General features: G+C 43.5%; 1 protein-coding gene across 1 annotated transcript in view; it reads right to left on the minus strand.

The window, feature by feature from the left end:
• Positions 1-17,706, minus strand: part of LOC149298597 (ribosomal protein S6 kinase alpha-5-like) — a 41,540-nt gene extending 23,834 nt beyond the window's left edge. Inside the window, exons 1-9 of the mRNA XM_089487333.1 lie at positions 17,643-17,706; positions 17,267-17,485; positions 16,862-16,977; positions 16,624-16,731; positions 13,585-13,665; positions 13,375-13,478; positions 13,115-13,259; positions 12,764-12,925; positions 12,486-12,605 (exon numbers count right to left, since the gene is read on the minus strand). Of these exons, the coding sequence (XP_089343459.1) occupies positions 12,486-12,605; positions 12,764-12,925; positions 13,115-13,259; positions 13,375-13,478; positions 13,585-13,665; positions 16,624-16,731; positions 16,862-16,977; positions 17,267-17,485; positions 17,643-17,682 (1,095 nt within the window). The 5' untranslated portion in view covers positions 17,683-17,706. The remainder of the gene's footprint in view (positions 1-12,485; positions 12,606-12,763; positions 12,926-13,114; positions 13,260-13,374; positions 13,479-13,584; positions 13,666-16,623; positions 16,732-16,861; positions 16,978-17,266; positions 17,486-17,642) is intronic.
• Between the last annotated feature and the right edge of the window lie 1,059 nt (positions 17,707-18,765).

Consider the following 18,765-nt stretch of genomic DNA (forward strand, 5'->3'; position numbering starts at 1 on the left):
GTTAACCCCTGGTCCCATTAACACAGGTGCCCCAGGTTTAAATCTGCACTGTGGGGTGGGGGAAACAGCCTCTCTCTCTCTGACTGAGAACATTCCACTGTATATTTTCCAACATGCTAGAAGTTTACTCTCTGCTGTGGGGACCAACTGCATTACTCTGTCTCCTTGTTGAAATTCCCTCACTGCAGCAGTCTGGTCATAAAGTAACTTCTGAGCCCCCTGTTTTTCCATGTATTGGCGAACAAGGGGAACAACGCTAGTCATACGCTTCTGTACAACATACATACTGTACAACACTGTAGTTTCTGGTACCCCATTGCCCTTCCCAATCATCTTTGAGTACATCCAACATCCCTCTTGGACGTCTACCATATAAGAGCTCAAACAGGGAAAAACAGTTAAACTCTGGGGAACCTCTTGTATTGCAAATAATAGGTAAGTAGCATTTCTCAGTGTTTTCCATCTCTACTAACCACTTTCCTTAACATCCCCTTGAGAGCGCGATTAAACCTTTCGACGAGTCCGTCCATCTGAGGGTGATACATGCCTTGAAAACCTCAGTGTATTTTAAACAGGTGACACAATTCCCTCATGAGTCAGGAAACAAAAGGGGTACCTTGATCAGCGAGTATCTCCTTTGGTATGACTACTCATGAAAATGCATGCACCAGTTCTTTAGCAATGTTTTTAGAGGTAGCCTGTCAGGACCAGGGACTGCCACCTACCTCGCGGGGAGGATCGCCGTCGCGGGGGACGGTTTCCTTGTGGCACGATCGCTCGTCCGCGGGGAAGGCCATATCCCCGGCCTCGATTTTGCCGCACGCCGTGCTTTCCTCGTGGCAGGGGGCCGTGGCTTCATTCCAGAGGACGGAGGGAGCTGCCAATCAAGGGAGGAGCCAGAATCCATTACCCCTATCCTTCTTATGCCAAGGGGAGGGCAAGAGGTGTGTGGAGAAGGGGAACAGGTGTGCAGAGGAGGTAATCAGGTATGAAGGGGAGGAGACTTCGAATCAATAATTATATTGGAACTGTGACTTCGGTTATGAACCTACGCTGCCTGCCTTTGACCTTGGAACTGTTTGATTGACTATGCTGACGTTTTTACCTTTTGTTGGGACTGTATGCTTATTATTTGTTGCTCATTAAAACTTTGCTTATTCAACCTGCACTACGCTCCGTTTCTGATTCTGACATAGCCTTAGGTAAAGTAATGGCTTCGGGATACCAGGTGGCATAATCAAGGATGACCAGAATATACTGGTGCCCGCGAGCTGACTTCTCTAAGGCGCCTACTATGTCCATTCCAATCCTTTCAAATGGAACATCAATAACCGGGAGTGAAATAAGGGGAGCCCTCAGCTAGGATCTTGGGGATGACAATTGGTATTGCAGGCAGGAAGCACAATATCTTTTTACTGCCTCTTATACCCCTGGCCAAAAGAATCTCTGTAGGATCCTCTCCTGAGTTTTCTCTACCCTTAGGTGTGTGTGAGCAAAATCTAGAACATTTCTAGTATGATTAGAAGGAACCAATAACAGTTCAACCTCCTGCCCCTCTTCAGTGGTTACTCTATACAGGAGATCTTTCTTAATAATAAAATATGGATATGTACTAGTTCGACTCTACAGGTACGCCATTTACTTCTATTACTCTACTGCATGCATTGGCCTGGTCTCGTCCAAAATTGCCACCAGAAAAGTCACAAGGAGCAGAACTGTTTTCTTAAGATTCACCGTCCTGGTTAAGATGTACCTATATAAAGCCACAACTAACTCACAGAGCTTGCTCACTTGAGTTTCTTCTGCATAGAGATAGTCTCTTTTGAAGTAGGCTATTTTAAGTAGGCGTTAAAAAAAAACCAGGAGTTTAAAAGACAAAAGGAGATTAGACAAGTTACCGTTATATATCTATTTGGACTGTTTTGTACTTTTTAACATTTTTTGTTTTTCTTCTTGTTTAACTATTTTTTAGATTGCCCGTTATTAATATAATTCTTCCTGTACTTGATAATTCTGTGTGTGGTTATGGGAGTTTGATGGTCTTATGCACATCTTGCTCCATGTTTGCATGCCTGGATAAATCCATCCAGGGTCCATACATCTGTGGCAGGTGTGAGCAAGTGGGTTCTCTGGAAGCTCATATTGGAGATCTGGAGAAGCAAATTGCAACTTTGAGACAGATTGACAATCTTGAAAGGAGTCTATTGCTTACTGAGTGTAGTGGGGGCAGGTAGTGAAGAGGGAGGAGATAAATCAGCTGGGGAACAGGCACATAGCTGGGTGACAGTTACACGTGGTAGCAGAGGGGGAGGGAAGAGGAAAGGTTTAGCTAGCACTGACCTTGTGTGGCCTAACAGATTTGCCCGCTTGAGTGAAGATCTTTATAGCCACGATGGATTGCACCTAAACGGAAGAGGGTCTGCTGTGCTGGGGGACAGGATGGCTAGAAGGTTGGAAGGGATTTTAAACTAGTTGAAGGGGAGGGGCAAAGATATATAGAAAAGGTAGATAGCACAGAAAGGAGAGGGGCTTTAGATTGGAACAAAGGGGGCAGGGGCAAGATCAGAACAGAAGAGGTATGTAATAAAAAAGCACATAAAACACAAGAGACTTGTGATAAATGTATGCTTACTAATGCAAGGAGTCTAAATAACAAAATGGTGGAACTAGAGGCAATAGCATACACTAAGCAATATGACATAATAGGCATTACGGAAACATGGTGGGATGAGCCGCACGACTGGGCAGTTAACATAAACGGGTACACGTTATTTAGGAAAAATAGAAATAAACAGGAAGGGAGGTGGAGTATGTTTGTATGTTAGCAATGAGCTAAAATATAATATTAAGCAACTTGAATGTGACAAGGAAAATGTGGAAACTTTATGGGTAGATATCAGCTTGGGGCAAAAAAAGGAAATCAACTACTGGTTGGGATATGTTATAAACCACCTAATGTTAATACCAATGAGGAAGAACAGCTGTTAGAGCAATTTGAGAAAGCTGCACATTTGGGATCGAGGGACTAGTAGTTCTGCAAGGGGAATCAGGTTTTTGAGCCTGTTAAATGACACCTTCATGTCACAACTGGTACAAGCTCCAACTAGAAAGGATACTTGTCTGGATCTTGTTATAACAAACAATGTTGATCTACTGTGGGGGAGCACTTGAGTAATAGTGATGACAATATGGTGTCTTTTGAAATAAACTCAAAAAAGGAATTGTACATGGGGAATACTAAAACATACAATTTTAAAAAGGCCAATTTTAATAAGATAAGGTCAGCTTTACAACATATTGACTGGCATAAACACTGAGGGAAAAAGGGTAAAGAGGAAAATATTAGAAAGGTACACTTCTCAGTATGTACCATTGGATAATAAATATAAAAGAAACAGATTGAAACAAATGTGGCTGAGCGGGAAAGTAAACCAAGAAATTAGATAGATAGACTCCTCCTCCGTACCTGAGATAGGGCAGGACACAAAAAACTTTAAAAGCCCCCCCCACTAACCCCAGTGAATACCAAAGACCACACAGGAAAAGCAATCTGATGCAACAAAATTTATTGCAAGGAAGGGAGGGAACAAAAACGTGTCACCAGGGATTGGCAGGGAAAAGAAACTCTCGGTAAGTAGAACTTCCTGTTTCTCTGCCATCCCAGGTGACACTAAGGATAGATGTACCAAAGCAGAAGGGTGGGTAAACTTAAGGAGACAAAACAGCTTTAAGGACCTTCCGACCAAAAAGAGAGTCCTCCTGAACCATCTGGTCCAGACGGTAATGCTGTACAAAAGCGTGGAGAGTTCGCAGATCTGGTCAGGCGAAATACAACATCTTTCGGCCCAGGAAGTGGAGACCGCCCTAGTAGAGTGGGCACGGATCCCCACAGGAGCAGGTTGGCCAGCCGCAGAATATGCCAAGGTGATGGCCGCGACAATCCACTTAGCGATGGAAGGCTTGGAGATGCTGACACCTCTGTTGGGCCCCGAAGAGGCCACAAACAAAAGAGAGGACTGACGCAGCGGCAGAGTCCGTTCCAAATAGATGGTGAGGCATCTCTTCAGATCGAGAGTGTGAAGAGCTTCTTCTTCAGCTGAGCCAGGTGCTGGAAAAAAGGTAGGCAGCATGATCTCCTGGTTCTTGTGGAAAGCCGACTGAACCTTGGGTGCAAACTCCGGCGGTAGAGAGAGAACCACCTTATCCGGGAAAAAAAACGGAGAAACGGTTCCTTCATAGACAGAGCCTGAAGTTCACCAATCCGACGAGCAGAAGTAATGGCTACTAAAAAGGCCGTCTTCAGCGATAGAAAATACAGAGAAACCGACTGAAGAGGCTCAAAAGGAGGTAACGTGAGTCTACGAAGGACGAGATTCAAGTCCCATGGAACGAGGACGCATCCGGGCAGAGATATAAGCTCGAACCCCAGGAGAGCACTGATGGCAGAAATATGCACCCTGATAGTGGAAGGTTGAAGTCCACTGTCGAATCCCTCTTGGAAGAAGTCCAAAATGGAAACCGAGGAACAGGAAGATGGCAAAATTCCCCTGGAACAACACCAATCATGAAATCTCTTCCAGATCTTAATGTATCGCAGAGAGGTAACCTTCTTTCTACTCTGCAGAAGAGTCTCAGCCACAGGAAAAGAAAAACCTTGCGCTCTCAGCAGTTCGCGCTCAACCTCAGGTGGAACACGGCAGAGTTTGGGTGCAGGAATGAACCCTGATGCAGAAGGTCTCTCCAAGCCGGGAGCTTCAGAGGGGGAGAGAGACCTAGAGTGATCAAGTCCCAATACCAGACACGCTTGGGCCAGTCTGGTGCTATCAGGATCACGGAGGCATGGTCCTTTTTGATCTTCTGTAGGACCCTGGAGATCAGAGCAAACGGAGGAAAAACGTAGGCGAAATGGAAATTCCACTCCTGGGCGAAGGCATCTATCGGCAAGGGATGATCCTGAGGCTTGAGGGAAATGAAGACCGGAATCTGAGCATTGTCTCTGTATGCCATCAGATCGATCTCGGGTAAGCCCCACTGTTGGACGATGAGGTCGAAGGCTGCCGGATGCAGAGCCCATTCGCCGCTGAGCACAGGAGTTCTGCTTAGGAAATCCACTTGAGAGTTTAGAGTCCCTCTGAGGTGGATAGCGGATAGAGTCATGAGACGGGACTCCGCCCAAAAGGAAATCCTGAGGGATATTTGAAGAAGTCGAGGACTTCTTGTGCCCCCCCTGTTTGTTGACATAGGCTACTACAGCCTGATTGTCGGAGCGAAGCAAAATGTCCTTGCCGATGAGCAGATATTCCCAGTGATGCAGAGGTCTTTCTACTGCAAGCAACTCCAGACAGCTTGAAAGAAGAAGTTTAGCAGCTGGAGACCAGAGACTCTGCAGGAATAGGTCCTGATACGTAGCGCCCCACCCCTTGATGCTGGCGTCGGTGGTGAGAAGAACCTTGGAGACAATAGACCATCTTCTCCCTGCAGCAAGGATGTTTTGTTGGAGCCACCAGGCGAGGGAGACTCTGACATGCGGTGGAAGACAGACAAGCCTGTCCAGAGCCAAAGGGTTGTCTTCTAGATGGTTGAGGACAAATCTTTGAAGAATTCTCATGTGGGCCAGAGCCCAGGGCACCACATACCTTGCGGAGACCATCTTGCCCAGCAGGTACATGCACAACCTCAAGGAGCTTTGGTGCACAGAGCAAACCCTGTGTACTAGGAGCCGAATCCCCTTGATCCTGGCAGGAGGAAGGAAAGCTTTCCCGGAGCAGGAATCCAGGCGAAGGCCCAGAAACATCAGTTGTTGAGAGGGAATGGTACAGGATTTGTCCCAGTTCAGAATCCAGCTGAGATCTTGTAACGTGTCGACCACTGTGGAAAGGTGAACCCGAAGAATCTGCACCGTCCGGGCATGGATAAGCCAATCGTCCAGATAAGGAATGACCGAAATTCCCTGAACCCGGAAATGTGCTGCCACTACTACAGTTTCGTGAAGACTCCTGGGGCTCCCGACAATCCGAATGGAAGGGCTTGAAACTGAAAATGCTGGACAGCCGAAACCTCGAGGAATCGCCACGCCTCAGGAAACGTTGATGCGATGGATGGATGGGAACGTGGAAATATGCATCCTTCAGATCCAATGAAGCCATGAAATCGTTGAGGCATAAGGTGTTGAGGGTGGATTTCACGGTTTCCATCTTGAACCGGACAAACTGAAGGTGACCGTTCAAAAAGCGTAAGTCTATGATGAGACGAAGACCTCCCGGCTTCTTGGGCACCAGAAAAAACGGAGAATAAACCCCCTGGCCTTGCTCTGGCCAAGGAACAGGAACCAGTACTCTGAGGTCTGTCAACTGCTGAATGGTGGATAACAGGACCGACCGCATTGGCTAGTCTGGAGGAAGGTGGGAGATCAAAAACCGGTCTGAAGGTCTGGTCCTGAATTGAAGACGATAGCCGTGCGATACAATTGCTCTCACCCAAGGGTCTCGGGTGAGTGAGAACCAATTGTCCCTGAAAAATCGGAGCCTTCCTCCCACCAGAATGGAGGAGGCGTCATGCAGAGCTCTTGGGGTCTTGAAACGCTTTGGGAAAGGCGAGTCTGCCAAATCTCCCCCTCCCTCTAAGGAATCTGCCTCGGAAGTTCTGTTTTCTGGACGAGGGGTTGAATCTAGAACTATGTCCCGGGAAGAATGGCGGAAAGGACTGCCGTCTTTTAGAAGGAGGTTTTCTCTGAGGCATCCAATGCTTGTCCCCTGTGGTTTTCTCCAAAAGGGACTCCAGCTCTTCCCCGAATAAAGTCTTACCCTTAAAAGGGATATTAAGAAGCCTGTTTTTAGAGGCATTATCCGCCGCCCAGGCCTTAAGCCACAAGGCCCTTCTAGCTGCAACTGAAAGCGCTGAAGCTCTGGCTGTCATTCTGATGTTTTCAATGGAGGCATCACAGAGAAAATCCACGGCCAATCTCACTGCAGCAACATTCTTGAGAATAGTCTCCCTGGGGGTCTTGGCAGCAATATCCTCCTCAAACTGGGATAGCCAAATCTTGACTGCTCTGGAAACTGAGGAAGAAGCAATACCTGGTTTAAGGACGGCAGCAGAAGCCTCAAAAGATTTCTTTACTGCAGCCTCAGCTTTCTTTTCCATCTGGTCAGAGAAATGAGAGCCACTCTCAAGCGGTAAAGCAGTCTTTCTGGAGACCCTCATAACAGCAGTGTCTACCAGTGGAGTAGCACAGAACTGAGTCTTCATTAAAGGGAAACATGTGCTTAACCCTTCTGGACAGGTTAACCCTCCTTTCCGGGTGGTGCCATTCCTGCTTGATAATGTCAGACAGCACAGGATGAACAGGAAAAGAGGCGGACTGCTTGGAGAAGCTGGCACCAAAGACCGGGTCACTCTTCTGGGTGGAGGACTCCTCCAAATGCATGGCTGACCTAACAGTGGAAATCAAAGTCTCAATCTCTTCCACCAGGAACAAAAAAGAACTCTCCTCCCGGATCTCTCCTTCCTCCGAGGAACCTTCCTCAAACTCTGGATAGTCAAATTCAGAGTCAGACAACAAAGGCTGATGTCCCAGGATAGCGGGGTCTTGCACTGCTGGAAGGTTGTGATAGGCAGGAACAGGAACAGTCTGACGGAAGGCAGAGAAGGTAGACTGCATCTCCTCTTTAAGCCAGGTCAAGAACTCTCTACCCCCAGACGGCTCAGAATCCGCTACAGACCTCAGGCAAGCGGAGCAGAGCTTCTTCCTAGAATCCTGCAAAGCCTTGTGACACCCGGAACATTGGGCATGGGATTTAGTAACAGCTTTCTTAGGCTTGTCCTCAACAAGGACGACAAAGAGGGTGGCTCAGAATTATCCGGGGCTGACATATCTAAAGATGCAACAGCACCCAGCCAAAAGCAAACAGCAGGAACACACAAAGAAATAAAATCACCTACCTATTATATCTACTGAAAAAGGGGCTGAAATCAAACAGTAATCCGCAACAGCGGAGGATTGGCGCCAAAAATTCAAATCTTGAGTGAAAACGAGGCTTGGACTACAGGAAGTGCGAGAGCCCGGACCGGAAGTCGGCCGCTGCCATTATGGTCACAGTCAGCACACCGCAATAGCGGCGTTAAGCCGCTGATTCAGTGACCGGCAAGCCTCCCTGGGGGCAAGAGGTGCACCGGCTCTACCCAGGCGACTGCCACAGCAGACCAGGTGACCGTCGGGGCGCGGACGCGCCGGGACACGGGCACCGCAGCCGCCGGGACAAGGGCGCCGCAGCCGCGGACACCACCGGGACAAGAGCACCGCCCTATCTCAGTTACGGAGGAGGAGTCTATCCTTAGTGTCACCTGGGATGGCTGGGAAAAGGGCTTTTAAAGCATTTAAATCAGACAAATCAGAGGCATCCTATATAAGATATAAATAAGCCAATATTGCATGAAAAAAGCTGATTAGATGGGCTAAACTAGAAAATGAGAGAGGGATAGCCAAAGAGAGCAAAACCAACCCCAAAAAGTTATTTAAGTACATAAATTCTTAAAAAAACAGGAAAGTGTACACTAAAAACAGAGATGGGAGTTAGACTTGCTTTTGGGACCTGTACGACCCCATGAAGAGAACTTAGAGTGAACTGGGGTGGATTTCGACAAATCTTTAGCGGACTGGTGTCTTTCCACTTGTGCCACCATGGAGTCATACGTGGTGGGATTCCCTTGGCCAACCCATTCTCTTAGGCCACGCCAGAATTCCCGTAGTAATCTATCAAGTACCAGAGTCTCCACAATCTGTGCAGGGGTTTGAGCCTCTGGTCTGAGCCACTTCCTTGCTAGATTAATAAAATCAAACAACTGTGATCTAGGTGCTTTTTCCTCATGGAACCGCCAAGCCCAGAGGCGCTGGACTCTTACTGTTACCGTCACCCCCATCCTTGCCAGAATTTCTGCTTTAACCGAGTGTAATCAGCACCCTCTTCTTTCAGGTCCAGGTCTCCCAGCAAAAAGGGAGCAACAATTCCTGCCCACTGATCATGGGGCCATGCATCCCAGGTCGCTATGCCCCCACATCATCCTCCGAAGTCATTTTCTGGAGACAACTGCTTGCCCTTATCTGAGAAACACTACTACCTTGTGCAGGTATTCCCCGGATGGCAAGATGTTGTACTACCTCTAAGTATAGCATGGTCCGCGTTTTGAGCTTCAACCAGGATCCCAATTTGTGCTGCCAAAACACTGTTGTGTTGCTACCGAGGCCACAGCTTGGCGATTAGTCGCTTGTTGCACTGTTGTAGCCTGTAGCAGGGCCCGTACAACATCCTTTTAGCCTTTAACTGTAGTAAGGTTAGGAACATGGCATCCCACATGTAGTAAGGTACCTGCTAGGACACTTCTAGTGCAGCCCACCTTGTAGCACACTGGAACTTAAACCTGGGGCACCTGTGTTAATGGGACCAGCAGTTAACCCATTAGTCACTGGGAAACTACTCTTTCCAATCTGCTGCTTACATAGCCATCTTTCATCCTGTCACAACACATTGCACATGAAGACCATGCAGTTAACAGTCCGCAATATATTTCAGGGTAAACATTCCTAAGATAAGGTAAAATGGCATAGTAGTAAAGAAACACAACATGTGGACAAACTATACATTTCTATAAGTCTAACATGCCTTTTGAACCTCTGGTATACTTTGGTGTAATAAAACTCCCATAACCCTTATCATAATTCTGGCGGTTACAAAAGTTATATTTCACAAACCATACCTGCATCTTTAAATTAACAAAATTATAAAATATTATTGGAATATATTTGCGTACTTTTTAAATTGAATATTTACGGGGGTTTTGGGTGCCTCCTTTATACATTGATTCCCGATTAAAAGCCAGGCCCATATACCAAACAAAAGGCTATTAATTGCTCAGTAACTGATTGGAAGCCTTCTGTGCAGCATTTTGTATATATATCCAGTGTCCACATGGTTAGCCATGTATCTCATGTAGTTGCTACTAATAGGGCTAAACATAACAATCGGGAAACCAGTACATATAACCAATAGAGTTCACTAAGGAGGGCAACAAGGAATGACATAGGAACTTGGAAGTGCTACTATACTGGTCTATTGTGTTCTCCAAGTACCATGTCCACAATTCAATTGTTCTTTTTCTCAATTTTCTCTATTGTCAATAGAATTTTTATCTCCTTCCAGTCACCCGCACCACCACACTATATCTGTATCTTGCTCATTATTTTCTTTCCCCCTTCTATCATCCCAGGCAGTTTTTACTGTCACCAGCTCCCTCTCCCCCTTCTAACATTTTCTTTGTTCCCACAAGTCCTATTTCCACCTTCTCTCACTCTCTCTTCTTCTACTTTTAGCAGCTGGGCATATCTCCCCAAATCCCGGTTCTCTCTTATTGCTTCCTTTCCTTTTCACTGCCACTCAAGTTTTCAGAAACCTCTATAATCTCATTCATACTCCTTGCCCCTTTTACCATTGCTCTATTGAATGCACGTTCTGTGTATAACAAACTAACAGCAATACATGACTACTTTTAATTCCCTGCACCTCCTCGTTTTAACTGAAACCTGGCTAACCACTTGAAACACGATCTCTCCTGTGGCTCTCTCCTATGGAGGCCTCCAATTCACTCACACTTCCAGAACTGACAAAAAGGGTGGTGATGTAGGCTTCTTACTCTTCCCAACTTGCACTTTTCAACCTATCCCTTCTGTTTCATCACTATATTTCTCCTCATTTGAGGTCCAGCTATTTAAGTCCATCTCTTTACACATTGCTATTGTGCACTGTTCCCCTGGCCCTGCTAATATCTTGCTTGACCACTTCTATCCTGCTTCCTCTCCTTTGGTGTATCTTCTGTTATCCTTGGAGACTTCAGCATCACAGTAGACTCCCATTTAAGTCCAGTGGCTTCAAAATTTCTTTCCATTATCTCCTCCTTTGATCTCATACAGCATACTAACTCCCCTACTCAAGATGATAGTCACACCCTGGCCGTGATTTTTTCTAGCATGTGCTCTCTCACTAACTTCTAATTCCCCTTTGCTCCTAGTCCTTCGATTTTCTTCCAACAATCTTGTCTAACCAGAGACATTAGCTCTCAATCTTCAGAAATCCCCATCCAATTTACTCCCTGCTACCTCTTTTTCTTAACTCCACTCCATCTGCTCATGAGAATATAGCCCAAACTATTATTCACTCTTCACAATGCTCAGGTTTCCAACCCTGGCACACAACAGTAACCCAACACCTTCCATATTGCTCCAGCACTGCTGAACATAGCTGGTGGAAGTCTCATTCTATGTATTACTTCCTACACAATAAATGCATGTTTCGTTCCTACTACTCTGCTCATACTCTTGCTAAGGAAACCTACTTTACCTTCCTTATCTCACAACCCTAAACACCTCTTCAGTTCTTCCAATTCCCTTCTTCACATTATCATAACTACCCCCTTTGACTAACCTTACTTTGGCACATACTTTAACAGTAAAACTGAAACTGTCAGATGTGATACATCTGATCAGTCCCCCTCTAGCCCTTGCCCTCTCTTTGACTCTGCTTCCTCATCTACATTAAATTGTCTATCTCTTGTCACTGAAGATGAGGTTCATGCTCTCCTTCTTCCCTCTTGTCCAACCACATGTCCCTTTGATTCAATCCCTTCTCATCTTACCAAATCTCTCTCATGTAGCTTATAGCTTCAACTTCTCTCTCTTTACTGGATCCACCCCATCCTTCTTCAATCATTATACCATAACTCCTATCTTGAAAAACCCCTCCCTGGACACAACTGATCTGTCCAACTAATGTCCCCTCTTCCCAACTTCCTCTCACCTCCAAACTTCTTGAAAGAATTGTTTACACTCAACTAAGTTTCTTGACTCGAACTCCTTACTTGACCCTTTTCAATCTGGATTCTGCTCTCAACTCTACTAAGACTGCCTTTACTAAAGGTTACTAATGATCTCCCCACTGCCAAATTCAAGAACAACTCAGTGCTAATCCTACTTGACCTTTCTGCTGCTTTTAACACAGGACCACCCTCTTCTCCTAAAAACTCTTTGAAATCTTGGTCTCCATAACACTGCTCTCTTCTGGTTTACATCCTACCTTCCTGAACATACCTTTTGCCTCTCCCGCTCCAGAAACACTCCCCCCCTCTCCATCAGGGTACCCCAAGGCTCAGTTCTAGGACCCCTTCTATCCTCACTTTACATTACCTCACTTGGAAAACAAATCTCAACCCTTGGCTTTCAATACCACCAACAGTGGCAGTTTCACCTCTTGCGTAATACAGCATAACTCCCTCTAGATTGCAAACTGGTTTGAGCAGGGCCTCTCTCACCTGTTTCTGTAACTCAAATTGTTATGTTATATATTACTTATGTTCTGTTTTTACATTATTACACAGCAATGTACAACTGGTAAATCTATAATAATAATATGCCTAATGTTAAAATTTGTTTAAATTACCTTCATAGCAGCACTTAGAGCCAATGTAAGGCTACCAGGTTTGTCATCTGATGGAGCAGGCGTATCTGTCATTATTGCATTCAAGCTGAACAGAACCGAAGGTGCAACAAAGGAGTAACCCTGGGCCACAGGAGACAAAAATACATTGGTTAAGACGTTTGAGAAAGCAGAAAGATTAGTATAGCCAAATAAAATATCAGCCATTTGTAGACACAGAGGGGAAACAACGTAATACGGACCAGAAGGTCTAGGATAAAAAATATAAAGGTAACAGAGACCTGGAACACATGAGCACCAGATGGTGGAGTGTCAGCTGGGGAGTATACAGGATCAAGGCTGGTAAATTCATCAGAGAAATTGCTGACATCTGTCTCACTTCGAAGAGTGGGTCGAAAGGGGGGAGAGACCTTGCGTTGGGCTAGTGCATCCCATTCTAGTCCCTACAATGAAGAAACAAAACAGCCGATCCATAATTGGGCCAAAAAGCGCTGTGGTAGAGGAGACCATGCCATTTTGGCAAACATGGCACAATTAAGATTAATTAAAGGAAGTAACACAAGAAAGTAAGAACACACCATCAAGATTTTCAATAAACAGACGCTAATTATACAGAAGAACAGAATTCTCACTTTGAAAAAGGGATGATCCTTAATTGGGGAGGCACCTGTGGCTCCAAGGCGTTTTTTAGGGTCCTTCAACAGCAACTTTTGCAAAAGGTCCCGAGCTTCTGCACTCAATGTTGATGGATATGATGGATCCATCTTTAGGATCCGCCTGTTGGCAAAACCAGTACTCATTACACACCTCCACTCCCATTTTCTTGTTTTAAAGTAAGATAAACTTTACCTTTCTGTTAATTTTGGCTCGTTCTAACTTGACAAACTCTTACCTTGAAACATCGCTTTGTGTGTTCTTTTCTCCTTCCAGAGTGAAGGGAGATGCTCCTGTTAGAAGTTCATATATTAGGATTCCCAAACTCCACCAGTCCACGGACTGTTTAATGAGACAACACCCCCAAAATCATCATAAAGTTCTTCGCGCCTCACAAAAAATCTATTGTTTGATCTCAGTCTCTTCTCTTTTGTATCAAAGCACTTACCTTGCCATGACCACCCTGTCCACATATAATTTCTGGTGCCATATACTCTGTAGTCCCACAAAATGAATAGGTGCGATCAATCTTTAGAAGACATGTCCAAAGAAAGAGAAAGCAAAAGAGAAAAAGTGTGAAGTGTACAAAAAAATTAAAGTCGGTACAGAGTAGGTAATTAGAAAGTAGAAATTATTACCCCCCAAGTGTCACCAGTGATATATACACTTAGGAGTAAAAGGAAAACAATCATTCTGATAAGAAAGTCAAGGTCCTACCTCACATGAAGGAAGGTGTCTGAAAGCACTGGATTTGTTTTCAAGTGGATTTGGCAGCTGCCTGGAGGATCATTTTACAGGGATACTATGGGAGGCATTTGGGTATGACTAAATGGTAGTAGGGCTGCAACAACTAATCGATAAAATCGATAATGAAAATCGTTGCCAACGAATTTCATTATCAATTAGTTGAATCTATTTTTATCGATTATAAAATGAGGGCTCTGAAAATACCCCTCATTATATAATCCGTTTAGTCTGACTCACAGCAGCAGCTCCTACTTACCAGTCTCTCCCTGTAATCACTGTGACAACTGGCCCCGCCCCTTCCTTCTCCCAGGAATATTTGGGCTGCTGAAAATTAGGGGACGTGGGGGTTAATTTAGGGGCAGTTATGGTTAATGAGGTGTTTAGGGTTAATATAGGAGCAGCTGTGGTTAATGGGGTGTTTGGGGTTAATTTGAGGCAGTTGTGGTTAATGGGGTGTTTAGGGTTAATTTAGGGGCTGTTGTGGTTGATGGGGGTCTTTAGGGTTAATTTAGGGGATGCTGTGGTTAATGGTGTGTTTAGGGTTAATTTAGGGTAGTTGTGTTTGATGGGGTATTTAGAGTTAATTTAGGGGTAGTTATGGTTAATGGGGTGTTTAGGGTTAATTTAATGATGAGGACTGAGGGTTAATTTAATTAATTTAATAAAGTTAACTTAAGGCGCAGTTAGAGGTAAAGGGGGACAGACTAAAGGGAATCTAAATCCTGGGGGCAGTGATGATTAACCCAGTACTTATTTATAAAAGTATGGTGTCAGTGTGCTGTGAACAGGTCTGTGACTCTATGAGGGCACTATGAGATATCTGGGGGGTATAAGGCATATTTGAGGTCGGATTATAAAACTCTGGGTTTTTTTTTTGCTCTGAAAAAACCCTCATCTTTTAATCGATAAAATCGATTAGACTATTTCAACGATTTTCATTATCTATTATTTGCGATTTTATCGATTAGTTGTTACAGTCCTAAATATATATAAAAAAGACTTCTCTCTCTTTAGGACACTGTAACAAGGAAATACTCTTATAAATCAATTCTCATTGAATTGATTGTAATGGGCAAAGGTTTGAAGACTTGCAAATCTGATCTGTAGGAACCAAAAACTTCCCCATTAGAGGATACTGCCCTGTCATTAAGGAGGCTGGTTGTTATTTTCCCTTCAGTCAAATAAGCTACTCTCACAACCAGCAGGAAATGAATATCTGTACAACGCACCCAATATCCAAATGGTGCCATTCCCTTTCCTTCCTGGATCAGGATAATGTATACAAAATGATCTATTGATTCTTGTGAAATGCAGAATCCTAAGTTTAAGTCTTTGGGTAGCTCCAAAACATCTGGGTATCCTAGTCTTTTTAAACACCTTGGACACACAAAAAGAGGCTTGCTCGTGCTTGACATTCTTAATCACTGCTATAAGGAGAAACATGGAAAAATACACTGTTTGAGAGCATACAATAAACTCCTAATTATTGAGTTTAGGTGTTTCAGCCACCTATATTGGTAAAATCAAGCATGCCATCTCCACAGAAATATTGGTCGGAGAATGGGTCATTCTGAAGAGCTCAGTGAGCATTGTTAGGATGCCATCTTTGCCACAAGTCAGTTCATGAAACGTCTGCCCCGGTCCACTATTGTGAAGGAGGATCATTTAAGAGTAATAACAGTTCAGTTACAAGTTGTAAACCATGGATACTCACAGAGTGAAGTCGCCAAGTGCTGAAGCGCATTGTGTGCACTGTCCTAGGTAGCATCACTCACTACACAGTTTCAAGCTTCCTCTGGAAGCAACATCATTGAGCTTCATTAAATGGATTTCTATGGCCAAGCAACTGTACATAAGTAAAAAAATCACTGTGCGCACTTCCGAGGGTCAGCTGGAGTGATGTAAAGCAAACAGCCACTGGACTCTGAAGTCCCTTGGTATAAATTGCATGCCCATATTCGTTTGGTCATATAGTGCACGTTATAACTTAAAAAAGGCTCCCTTTAAGCCAGGGCATCTCTTTCAAGTAACTAATCAGCCATGCTCAAGAAAAAAAAAAATGTTCTCTTAGCAATTACATTTATATGTTGTTACATCCAACGCTTTACTACCATAAGAAGAACATCTCAAAAAGATGATCACTCATTGATGTACTGCAGTTCTGCAGAGAAAGCCTGCTTTTTTCCACCTCTGGGATACGGACGAATGCTAAGGCTAACAAACACTTTTTGCCAAAATCACATTTCCAAGATATGGTCAAGCTTGCTTTGAGTATCGTCTGCCTGTTTTTGAAGGCAACTCATAAAGAACCTTAGCAGCTCCAAATTATTTTATGGCATAGTACCTTCTTTTAAAGACACTGAAAATCTTTCACCTCACAGTGTAGCTAAAACATAACCTTTATTATTTAAATTTAGAAATAAAAGTAAAAACACCTTGATGAAAACGGCCTGTCAAAGCGCACAGGCCTTTCTTTCTGTGATACTTTAAGATCCTATCTTTTTTTTTGTATGGTTAATGCAGATTAGCTCAGTAGCTCAGGGTTATGATACACTGCTCTTATAATTTCATTTTAGACCTCATAGAATATGATAACATCTCTCAGAAGATTTTGCTGTAGTCATTTGAGTTTTGGTACCTAATAAACCTTGTTCAGATAGATTTCTAAAGTACCCGTATATATGACTGAAATTACAAGATTTAAGAGCTGTTTTTACTAGTAGTAACCTAGAACTCTCACCTCTTGAGACAAGAATTCCTTGCTCAGGCCAAAGTCTGTCAGCACCACATGACCATCACTGTCTAGTAAGATGTTCTCCAGCTTGATGTCCCGATATACGATGCCCAGCTGGAGACAAGAGTTTTGCAATCAGTAGAGCCCCTATTCCCATGCCTAATTCGCTGAACAATGAAGAGGAGGAGTCGCATGATCTGTGGGTAGGGATTCCTTTGTATAAAATGAGGTGTGTAGTTCTTACCTTGTGCAGGTGCTCCAGTGCCAGAATAATTTCTCCAGAATAAAACCGCACAGCATCTTCAGAGAAGTTGTCCCGCTGAAAGAGGTGCGTGAATAGCTCCCCACCGCTAACATAGTCTAATGGATGCAGAGTCAGCCATATAAAATGTAAACTAAATGGACTGTAAAAAAGTAATCTACACTTCAAGTGACACACATTATTTTTGCTGCATGAGGGACAAAATGTGTTTTAGTATCTGTCCAAGCAGAAGATCAAAAGATAAAGGTAGACAAGTGCTATAAGTCTGTCCCCTTGTGCCACAATTACACAATGCCATGTGTACAAAAATGTTTGTAACTACAGCGTCCTAGAAAAAATAAGTATGAGCCTGTTCCTAATACTAACCAATACACGGAGGACACTCACCTAATATAAGGTGGAGTTTGGCTTCTGTCTGGAAAGCATAATGAAGGGTCACGAGGAAAGGGCTTTGTCTTACATGTTCCAACACAGTTCGCTCTGTCCGTGTGTGCTCAGCAGTTTTCTCCTTCTGAACAAGAGATGCTTTGCGCAATACCTTCATAGCATAAAGATTCTTAGCATCTGGGCCAGTCACTTTACGTACAAGAAAGACTTTTCCATATGCTGCAGTAGTATAAGCAGAAAAAAATGGTATCAAGGGAGTAAAAGCAAACTTCATTAGTGAAAGAATAAACTAAGAAGGAAGGTTGGATTGAAGAATGAGAGAGTGGATTCAAGGTAAAGAAATGGAAGAACTAAAAAAAAGTAGATGACATCTTACCCCCAGTTCCCAGGATTTTCAACAGCTCAAAGTCTTCCATTGCAACTTTATCTTCATGTCCAGTTTCATTTACTGATGGATGAGAGATGTTTACAGGATTAAAAACAAAACACAGGTCTACGTGCATCACACTTATTTCATGAAAAAACTCCATTAAAGCAAATATGACAAAATAAACATAAAACACCTTAAGCAAAAAATTTATCTTTTTCAGTTTTTCTTGCATTACTCTATGCACAATTCCTTAATTATTCAACCTCCCCTTTCTTACTCATTGGTCTCTTCTTTAACCTTTCTCTCTCTAATATTCCATTCTCTTTGTCCTCGTCATCATTGTCTCCATACACTTCCTTTATTGTCCCCTTTAAGGCTACAACCAAATCTTCTGCAGTCTCTGCAAAAGCGTCAGTAAACTCCCATGGTACATTTTATTTTCAATGCATTGCTTGCAAATGTATGTGATGTAACACATTGGTTCCCTAACAGTTTATGTTTGAGAGAACATCTAAAGACAGATGATCGCCTGATTTCTAAAACTGAACTTATTTTCTTCACTGTTGCCATTACTTTGACAGCCTCTCTCAATTTCAGTTGCAACTAATGTTTTCGTTTCCAAAAATGAAAACATTGTTCAGTCACCCTCTTTCTAAAATAAGACAACTAAAAAAACTTGTTCATGCAGTTGCCTTTTTTCCAGATTGATTATTGCAACTCTTTGCTGGTCTCCCTTGTATCTGACTCTTACAGTTGACTATGAATTCTGCTGCCAGGTGTATCTTTCCTAACCATAACTCTACTAATAAATATTCACAAAACAAAAACTTTTTAAAAAAATGAACCAACTAACTGATTAACTCCAATCCTCTCACCTAAACTACTACACTTTTTTTTGTCTCAGTCTTACTCTTCAGTCGGTAGGGTATTAATGTAATTTATTAAAACAACGTTTACCCTGGGAGGGAAGAGTAAACTGGTATGTGTTCCAAAATAATAAAATAAACAGTTTAGTAGTCTCACCAAAATTGAATTAAAAAAACAAAAAAGCTGTGACAGGTTTAGGCTACTGACATTGATCAGTGAGACTGATCAATAATCAGTGAACTAAAGCGTCCCTAAAAATTGA

Source organism: Sceloporus occidentalis, unplaced genomic scaffold (assembly GCF_023333645.1).
Source record: "Sceloporus occidentalis isolate IW3139 unplaced genomic scaffold, rSceOcc1.0.p SCAF_32, whole genome shotgun sequence".
Taxonomy (NCBI): domain Eukaryota; kingdom Metazoa; phylum Chordata; class Lepidosauria; order Squamata; family Phrynosomatidae; genus Sceloporus; species Sceloporus occidentalis.